The sequence below is a fragment of the Lethenteron reissneri genome, chromosome 16 (genome assembly GCF_015708825.2).
Source record: "Lethenteron reissneri isolate LAM-NWPU_2019-01 chromosome 16, ASM1570882v1, whole genome shotgun sequence".
In the NCBI taxonomy this organism is placed as follows: Eukaryota; Metazoa; Chordata; class Hyperoartia; order Petromyzontiformes; family Petromyzontidae; genus Lethenteron; species Lethenteron reissneri.
In genome coordinates this window covers 10185211-10195357 of record NC_083794.1, presented here as the reverse complement: position 1 = coordinate 10195357, position 10147 = coordinate 10185211, and the positions used below count along the sequence as shown (strand labels likewise).

Sequence of the window (10147 nt, the reverse complement as noted above, 5' to 3'; positions counted from 1 at the left end):
GTCGTTTTATTGACTTTCGAAGAAAGAAAATGGGAGTTAGGGGGCATTACACAGAGAAGAAAAACGTCACGGCGATCACGAAAGAAATGATCTTTTAAGCATTACAAAATGGTGCAAAAGCCTCTTTAAAAAACGGTAAAAAAGTGAGCATATTTAGTACAGTATTAAACACGTCGGGGAAACAACGACAGTATTAACAAGTTTTACATTTTTTACATAAAACCCTCACGCCACAGCAATAGACTATGCTACAATCAGCATACTTGCATACGTCCAGCTTTTTCATACGACGCAAGTTCATGGCCACAACCAAGTGCCAGACGACTTGAACCCATCTCAGCTTATTGGCAAAACAAATTGTAATAGAACACGTTTTGCCTACTCACCGTTGCGTCGGCGAGTAGGCATTCGGTTTGGTGGAGCAGTCCTCGCCGGACAGTGGCCTCTGCTGCCACTCTCGGCCCCAATGTTCAGGATGGCACCGCCACGGCAGTTGGCACTTGGCAGCACGATCATTGTAACTTTAACCTCCATTGCCTACGCTGCCCGGCACACCATATTGTTTCGGCTCGTCTCCTGTTTCGCCGTGTTTTACTGTTCGCCGTGATATTGTCTGTTACCGATAAGCGTTTGCCAGCGGTTATTATTTTGGGCCAAACTGGCCTTGATTGTTTTGCTCCGTGATAAATGAAAAGCCACGTGGCCATAGCGAGGGCCCCCGATTCGTATAAAATGTACTTCTAATATATCCAGGCAAGTCTCACCGAGTGTCAAAATACTATTTTTTTCCCGTAAGTTCCTGCTACATTGGGATCTTTGGCCATTAACAAAAAGAACCCAATTATCCATCCACTCAGGAAAAGACACACAGAGTCCTAAGAGTCTTTGTTAGGAGGGTCCTGCTACATTGGGCTGTTTGGCCAACACCAATGAATGTTTTTAGCTCTGGGAGGAAACTCGAGAATCTGGAGCAATCCCACGCAAAACAGGGGGGGGGGGAGAGAACATCCAAACTCCACAGAGAAAGGCACCTGGGGTCAGGAATTGAACCCAGGTTCCCCTCTAGCTGTGAGGCACGAGTGTCAACACTGCGCCAACCCTGCAGCGTAGGGACCAAAGCACCCTAACGAGAGGGTAACGGGCACTCAAACGCTCCGCGTAGAATGGTGTAACCCTGTGCGACCAAAACAACGAGAATTACGAACTAAATTCCAGACACTTTTTTCTTCTTCTTCAAAAGTGCCACCTGTTTGGGCGACGACCTTCATCGCCAGGGAGAGATGGGCAAGTTCCATGCAGCAGCAGCGGCGTCGGTGTTATTTCTCTTAATAAATTGACGAGTGGAGTGGTGGCGCAGTGGTGGGGAGGGGCACTGCGGTGTTACACACCCGACGACCTTCGATTGACTGGCCACGGGTAACATCGGTGGACGGTGATGGAGCGCGCGAACGTCAGCGCGGGGCGGACTACGGTGGGCCGGGCGTGACACTGGCCACGCTCAATGCCTCGTGCGACGTGCCGGCCCTTAGCAGGTGCTCGCTAACAGCACTTTGCCCTCACACTCTATAATTATGCCACGTGGCTGTGTGCGGGGGAGGGGGGATTCTTTGTCTTTTTTTGCGTGCACCTAAAACAGGCGAGTGGGCGACGTTTCTCCGTGGGCCCCGCACTACCTTTACATAATCCACGGTGACCTGCACGGCGAAGTATGGTCACGTTAACTAACCGCGGAGAGTCAAGGCACGATATCGAACGCCACGCAATGCGGAGGAAACTTCACAGCACTGCAGCATTAACCGGGGTCTGCTTGAACCCCCCACCGCTGGAGGTGCATCTGCAACGGACACCGCTATTGTGACAGCACTGCATGTTATTTTTTTCTCGTACAAAAATGCATCGCTTGCTGCCGTTCTGCTGCACAGAAGCGACGCGTGCTTTTTGTTCCGGTGCACAACAGTGTCTTGACATGCACACCCGCAGCATTGGAACAAAATACCTCGCAACGCATCCGACGGGAGAACAACGCCGCTGACTGCTTCCGCAAGAAAAAGGCCGTGGGGCCACACTTTCATTGTCCTGGGCTTCGACGTTCGAATGTGTCCTGCAATGGCGTCGCTTGGACGACCAGACGACGGCCGCCGAGGGCGGCGTGGGGAAGCCACCTCGAGGCGTCGTTGCCTCGCGACGTCTCAAGAGCCGCGCAGTGCCGAGGGCGGTGCTGTGAGGTGAAGAGGACGAAGCCGGATCGTTGAAGAAAAAAACACAACAAGGCAGAGGGAGCCGAGGTACGGACCCGCCGCTTGGGCGCGGACGGCGCCGTCACGCCTCGCTGCTCTCCACGTTCTCCAGCTCCACGGCCTGCTTGAGGAACGAGCTCAGCTCGTGCATCACGTTAAAGTGCAAGTTCTTCTTCTGGGCGGTGACCGGGTCGATCGCAAACTGACCGTCGAGCTTCACGGAAACGTGTCTCTCCACCCTCGGCCCCGCGGCCTGAGGCCACACGGGGCTGAACGGCTCCGCAGAGGGCGTCTGGGTCGCGACCGCCGGCCTCTGTCCTGGCCCCGCGCCCGCCGGCTGCACGGGCGGCGACTTCTTCGCGAGCTGCTGCCGCGGTTTCGGCGTGGGGGGCGCCTGCTGAGCCGGCTCCGGGGTCACCGGCGAGGCCCGGCCCGCCTGGCGCAGCTCGCTCGACGCCGAACACTTGAGCTGCTGCGGCTGCTCCGGGCTCGGCATGAGCACCTTGTGCTGCGGGCGCAGGCCCGGCGGCGTTGGCGGGGACGGGGCCGGGGAGGCCGCCACCTGGCCTTGACGGGAGGATGGCGGCAGCAGCGGAGCGTGGGTTGCGCTGGCGGCCACCTGGTCCTGACGGGAGGGGGGCGTGAGGGCCGCGCGGGGCTCGGGGAGTGCGGCGGCCTTGCCGTTCTCTTGGGGCCACGGTGCGGCCAGGGGGGGGTCGTCCTCGTCCGCAGTTGGGTTCTCCTGAGAAAAACAAAAAAAACATTAAAAGTTTGAGTTGAAAAATTACATTTCCATTTATCTGTTATTATTACAGGGAGATTTTGTATTCCCCCCCCCCCACAATCTCGTTTAAATTGTGCCATCGATGCCATCGACCATGAGATGAGGTGACAATTTGCATCGCTCGCAGAGCGTTGTGATATCTCCTTCGACAGATAATGGTCTGTAAGAAGGAGATTTCACGTAACTAATTCTGAGATCCTTTAAAGTGAACCCCTTTCTCTGCAGACCAGGGGGCACCACACTCTCCCACACGCTCTGTTGCAGAGAAATGTCCACTGCATAACCGTCAAGCTAATATTTTTTCAGATTTGTCAGAGCCTGAATGTCGTTAAATTACGGTGAAAAAAAATGTTGCAATCATTGGCGACCGAGCTGAGGACTATCAACTCACTGCTACACTTAAAAACCCGGTCCAAACCACGGGTGTCTGAACCCCGGATTCGAACCAAGGACCTCAACAGTGGCCTGGGCCCCTCTGAGCCACCTTCTCTTGTCTCCCTTGCAAGACGAGCGGGCACAGCTGAGGACAAACAACCGTGGGACAAATGCAAAAATCAGCAGCAATGTTAAGTACTCTTAGTTTTTTCGGTGAAGTCACGTAGGTAAAAAATTAAATTAAAATTAATAAAAGTAATAATAGAAATAAAATAATAAAAATCACGACGTTTCGGAGGCAACACAAGTCTCCGTCATCAGGTGGGACCGTCACAGCTAGATTGTGACGGTCCCACCTGATACAGGAAATCTAGCTGTGACGGTCCCACTTGATGACGGAGACTTGTGTTGCCTCCGAAACGTCGTGATTTTTATAATTTTATTTCTATTATTACTTTTATTAATTTTAATTTCATTTTTTACCTACGTGACTTTACCGAAAAAACTAAGAGTATGAATCCTTGCAGTCACGAAAGCTTCAAATCTAGAAGCAATGTTAAGATTTGGGTTATGGAATTTCCTTGTTATTAGGGAACGTGTTTCTGTTAGGGATGGCTGAAGCAGTAAGTACAAGCTTGCGGGCTCATGCACTGCCAAACACGCAGTTTCACTTCCACGCAATTTGCCTTGCGAACACCGGGTCGGCAAAAGTGCAAGGCCCACTTCGTGTGCCCTTGCTGCGGAAATACTTCGAAATCAACTTTGCACATTCACGCAGTCAGAGCCAGCAGGAGGTTTAACGACAGCACACGCGGTGGCAAGGGACGTACACGGCGGTTATTGTCAGGAGTGTGGAGTGCTCGTTTTAAACTACGGCGAGTGTAAGGGGGGCAAGGACCACGCGCACAGCAAATTAAGTGGAGGCAGAGAAATGCACGCACGTGGAAGCAGGCCACAAGCGTGGAGGAGAAGCGTGGAGGAGAAGCGGAGAAGCGCAGAGCAGCGCAGCGCTACGGCACAAGCACAGCACGGTGACGACGCAGCTCCATGCAACGAGTCAAAAAAAAAAATCAGTAACCATTTCTATATCATGCAACCTACAACTCCCCGATTGAGGCCGCTGTCCGAGAGCCCTGACATTTGCTGCGTTCCCAACGCCCACTAAAGAGTCGGCTGTCTCGGTCCGTGGACCGGGAAGGTGGGCCCAGCACGGGTTGCTGTGGCAGATTTGTCCACCAAGCGAGCTTTTAACCGGGCCACGCGTGTCGCTTGGCCCAGGCAAAGTTTCTCGTTTTGCCAAGAGGGCCGTTGTAGACGGTCGTAACATCACGGGGTCGGAGCAGAACAGATAAAGGATTGTTCAAATGCATCTTTTCTCTCTTAGGTTCACTTCAGATCCACGTTTTTATACACACACATATATATAAATATCGTGAATAATGAAAACAAAAATAATGACTTTTTGATTTAAAGCTTTCGTGCCTGCAGGGATTCGTATTCTTGGTTCTTTCGGTAAAGTCACGTAGAAGGGAAATAATAAAATAATATAAATATAAAACAATAAAAATTCTCACTACGTTTCGACTGCAACACAAGCAATCATCATCTGTGGATTTCACACCTGATGATGATTGCTTGTGTTGCAGTCGAAACGTCGTGAGAATTTTTATTGTTTTATATTTATATTTTTTTATTATTTCCCTTCCTACGTGACTTTACCGAAAGAACCAAGAATATAAAAATAATGACATTGCAATGGGGTGTACAGTAACCCAACCCACATGCACGTCAATCTGTGAACATTTTTCAAAGGTCACGGTCGCTTTCCCTCCACCCGCAGGCGCAAACGGAGGGAAGTTGGCTCAGCCCGCAGAACCACGAGACTGTTTTAGAGCCCATGGAAAAGCAGCAATTTGTAAATAAACCTCGGGCAAGGAGGGGCTGGTGCCGGGGCAGACGGAATCACTTCGGGTCAAAGGTTACGTTTACCTGTGTGGGTCACCGAGCTCAGAGCTGTGCTGTGCTTCTCAGAGCAGGCTCTGAAATGATAATCGTAAATCTTGACTTAAAGCTTTTGTGACTGCAGGAATTCATATTCCTTGGGCCTTTCGGTAAAGTCACGTAGACGAGTTCAAAGAAAAAACAAAAAATAACCAAAAAACGATGTTTCGATCGCTTGCGTTGCGATCGCAACGTCGTAGTTTTTTTGTTATTTTCTTTGAACCCATCTACATGACTTTACCGAAAGACCCAAAGAATATGATAATCGTAACCACTGAGCCGCGGTGGCAAGATGTTATCTCCCTCGCCTGGTACGCAGGAAGTCGTTGGTTCGATCCCGACACCTGTATATTTGGAGTTTGCATGCTTTCACCTGTGGGTCGCGTGGATTTTTCTCCGGGTACTCCAGCTTGTCCCCTCCACATTTAGAATCAACATCACGCGTTTAGAGTGTTTGGCTGCTATAAATGTCCACGTGATAAGCCACTTCGTTGAGCTATCGTTTGTGATTGCCAGGTTGATTATGAGAAAGAGCTTCGTAGCTCAGTGGGCCTTCTTACCTGGTCAAATAAAATAGTAATTTTTATTTACTTTAACTGTGCCGGGCCGTTTTCTTTGGTAACGAAAACGCTTGAAGATTTATAAAAAAAGTTCAACAAAAACATACCGAGAGACAAAACGCTGACAGGACTTGCGAAGAAGCGAAACATTTTGTAAGGAAAGTACGATAAATGTCGAGGAGACCCTCGAGAATTCAAACGGAGCAAGGATGATGACCGACTGGAGGCTGGAGGGAGAGTTGGGGATATCGGGGGGACTGCCACTGTGAACTCCGTCGGGGTATTTTTCCTCGCCACCTCGCCAAAGCCAACGTTTCTGAAACTCCATTCCCATACACACGTGTTCCCGAGCACACCGGTTTACATTTCGAGTACCACGGAAGGAGCCGGGCGATTGATTTCGCGAAGTGGAGGTCGTCGATTCGGATTTAGACGGAGCTCGTGCGGGTGCGCATGCGTACGTGCGTCAACGACGCCAAAATGGGAAGGGTCAAGTGATGATTAGTTTGCGTGCGGCATGTGACAACGATTTGTATTTCAACGCGAGTCGAGGCACAGCACACAGGCACAGCACGCACAGCACGCACAGCACGCACAGCACGCACAGCACTCAGGCACAGCACGCATAGTACATACAGCACGCACAGCACGCACAGCACGCAGAGACAGTACGCAGACCCAGTACGCAGGTGAGTCAAAGGTCGTCCGTCCGTCTCTGTGCATACGTGTGCGTTCGTTGCATTTGTACGTGCAGTCATGCACGTACACATGTGCCTGACGAGCGGCGGTGTAGCGGTTAGCGCGCCGCGCTACAAACCCCTTCCGATTCCCGCTCACGGCCAACACAAGTGACGATCAACTGAACCGGTCCTGGGCCTCCCCTAGATCGACTCAGATTAGTAACTGGGGCGGTGTGTGTAAACATCGCCACTGGGGAGACAAAGGCGGCCGGGCGTAGTGCTGGCCACCCACCCCCTTGTGTGCAATGCCGGTGGCCTTCATAGGTGCTCGCTAACTGCACTTGCCCCGAGAGTTTGTCAAGGCCATACAGGGGGGGAATCTTTGTCTTTGTGATGTGTGCACACATGTTCGTCGCGTGCGTGCATACGTGCAGTCGTGTGCGTGGTGTGTGCGCGTCCCACGCGCGTTTGGTGCGTGCGAGCGTGCGATCAATCGTGTGGCAATCGCCGTACAGGCTCCTTGAAGGCCATGCTGTTGGTGAGCGTCAGCCGGTGCAAATCGCTGCCCCGCAGGGGGATGAGAACCTGGCTGCCAAGCTTCTGGGTCGTGGAGGAGGTGCGGCAGCGGAAGTCGCCGTCGGGAGGCCACACGTCGCCCTTGTGCTGCCGGTGGTAGAGAGGCGCGTGGGATGGGGTGGTATGGGGGGGGGTCAGGCGGGCACGGGAGAGAGCGCAGTGAGAATTGAGAGGAATCCGGAACGATTTGATGACCCGCGTATATGGCTATACAATTCGAAAGCTGCTTGGTTCCTGTCCATGCCTGACATCAGTTGTGAGTGGTACGCCTTTATCCATTGGTGGCTTGAGAATTAATTTGTATTTACATTGTTTTCATTGTAACTCATAACAGCTGGAGAGTTGCTTTGTTTTTGCTTCTGTCATTTCGGTGATCAGGGTCGCACTCGTAAAATGAGGCTCTTTGAGCTCTCACCTGGGTTGAAAAAAAACAACTTGACCTCACCTGAACTCACCGGAGCACCTTGCAATCCGGTGTTTCTGATCCAGTTTCATATGAGGTGGGATGTAACAATGAATGCAATGACTCACTCACCCCATCAAAGCACTCTGCACAAAAGCGGATTTTCTGGACAATGATATGTCGTGGGTGATCAATTCGACATGTTATTCTCGCTCATAAAGACGCGGCGAGATGTTTATGACCTCGCTTGGTATCCAGGAGATCGTGGGTTCAATCCCAACCCATACAACCTGCTGTATATTTGGAGTGTGTATGTTCTTCCCATAATTGAGATTTGAAGTTTTCGTGACTGCAAGGATCCATACTCTTTGGTTCTTTCGGTAAAGTCACGTAGGTGGAAAAAAAAAAGAATGTATTTTATATTTTATTTTTTCACCTACGTGACTTTACCGAAAGAACCAAAGAGTATCTTCCCATAGTTGCCTGGGTGTTTTGTGGGTCCTCTGGTTTTTCCCTCCACATTTAGAATCATGCATTTAAGAGTATATGGCTGCTATAAGTTTCCACGTAATAAGCCATACCTCCAATTAGCATGGTCGGCTACGTGTGGTGTGAAAGAAGTTCAACATACATTCGAAAGAAGAGACATTCATATTTTATCGGGTTGCTTCTGAAAAAGAGCTGTATAGCCAGCCCAGTGGGCCTTTTCTGGCAAATGACAAATAGTTTAGTGAAATAAAAAAAAAATGTTTATAGTTTTAGTTAAAGGACACCGACTCAGAATGGCTCCCGGTACCTTCAAGTTGAGCATGGTAGCCAGGCAGTCGCACTGCTCCTGGTGGCTGTCGAAGCACAGAAACCTGGCGCGGAAAACAAACGGCCACACGTACAAAATACATTTATTTTTTATTTTTGCTCACCGAGATTCACGTCCACGTTCGTGGCACTCGCCAACAAACGTTTGGCCAGCGTCGAGCGGCACTCACGGGGGAACACGCGCACAGTGGAGCAACGTGACGAGCACGCGGGGACAGCAGCTCTACGGATACTTGCCCAAAACGAGCATCTTACCTATAACCCGCTTCCACTGCTCCTCTAAAACAATCACCATCTCTTCTCCCCGAGCCCATCCGACACTGCTGCCACTCCCTGCCCCTTGCCCCTCAGCGATGACCAGGCCTACCCCAACCCCTGTCAGCTACCTCTACCCCACCACTACCCACCACCCCTACCCCTACCAACACCCCAAACCCTTCCCTTAACCTTTCCCACTTGTTCTCCTATCACCATAACTACATCATTAATAACCCCCACACTTCGTCTCAAACCACGATCATCTTACGTACAATTTCATAACTGCTGTAAAGCACCTTGGGATAAAGGCGCTCTATAAACCTGGATAAGATAGGAAATGACGACGGAGGGTAAACAGCTTGGGGAAGCCTTCATCCAGCAGTGGACAGATCACGGCCTACGATGATGAACAGCGTCGCCGAGAAACCCGTGATGTCATCGTAATGACAGCCCCGCCCCCCCCAAATTCCCCCATGGAACGAGTCTCGTCCCGGGATGACCCACGGGGGTGCAAGGGTTAGAGGTGTGCCGTACTCACCACCGCTGTTTGTCTTGCACCAGGGTCAGCCCGAAACTGCGACGCAGAATAAAAAAGAAGAATAATAAACAATAAACACGCGCAACAAAAAAACAAGGAGTAAAAATCACGCGTACGCGTGGAATTCTGGGATGGCTTCCCGACGCGCACGTTTGATATAAGCCACTTCAATGAGCTATCACGTACTCTTAGGTTTTTTCGGTAAAGTTACGTAGGTAAAATATAAATAATAATAAATAATAGAAAAAATAATAGCTATCACGTGCGGCCAAGTCGCCACTGCAAAAGAGCTGATGTCTCAGCGGGGCTTCAGCTGGTAAAATAACATAGTTGAGTAAGTTATTGAAGCCACTTTAGAGGGAGTTACATTGCAGGGACCGTGTCTCGTGAGAGCATCACACACAATGACAGCGTAAGTGAACGTACAATTGGGGACACTATTCAACTTGTGAGTGTAATGATAATGAGGAGGGGCCACCTCGTGGGAGGTTTCAGCTTCCTCCGAATTCCCAGGAACGTCTTCACCGTCTGCAGGCTCCAATCCCTCTCCGCCTTGTTGGTCTGACGATTGAAAGTACGCACACACACACATGCACGTTCGATTAACATCTCGAAAATCTCGTGCAGAATTTCAAAGAAAGTGTCAAAGCGACAATGACGATGACAATGTAACCGCCTTGCAGTTGTGCGTGGTGGTCCCAGCCCTCCGTCATCCACGAGGGGGGTGAGACGAGAGAGCAGAACGCGCGACGGACAACGGCAGATCGCGTCGTGAATCTTTCAGCCTGACATTTGTCTAAAGCAGTGTGGTTCTTGACCTTTACTGCGGCCTTGCACCCCTCTGGTTCTCAATCGTAACAAAAAATGTTTAATAACTACACAGGGTTTGATGAAACAAAATAGTACTCAAGTGCTGGTG

At 50.6% G+C, this 10147-nt stretch overlaps 1 protein-coding gene across 3 annotated transcripts in view; it reads right to left on the bottom strand.

Annotated features, from left to right (window-relative positions):
- Nucleotides 1-6: 6 nt before the first annotated feature.
- ARAP1 (ArfGAP with RhoGAP domain, ankyrin repeat and PH domain 1) overlaps nucleotides 7-10147 on the bottom strand; it is a 74554-nt gene continuing 64413 nt past the window's right edge. Inside the window, exons 31-36 of one of the 3 annotated variants that reach the window (XM_061552362.1) lie at nucleotides 9707-9789; nucleotides 9229-9264; nucleotides 8413-8476; nucleotides 7151-7300; nucleotides 5386-5435; nucleotides 2850-2979 (exon numbers count right to left, since the gene is read on the bottom strand). In XM_061552362.1, the coding sequence (XP_061408346.1) occupies nucleotides 5424-5435; nucleotides 7151-7300; nucleotides 8413-8476; nucleotides 9229-9264; nucleotides 9707-9789 (345 nt within the window). In that variant the 3' untranslated portion in view covers nucleotides 2850-2979; nucleotides 5386-5423. Of the gene's footprint in view, nucleotides 2980-5385; nucleotides 7301-8412; nucleotides 8477-9228; nucleotides 9265-9706; nucleotides 9790-10147 lie in introns of all 3 variants that reach the window. The other 2 variants (XM_061552361.1, XR_009755202.1) reach the window with 2 other exon arrangements.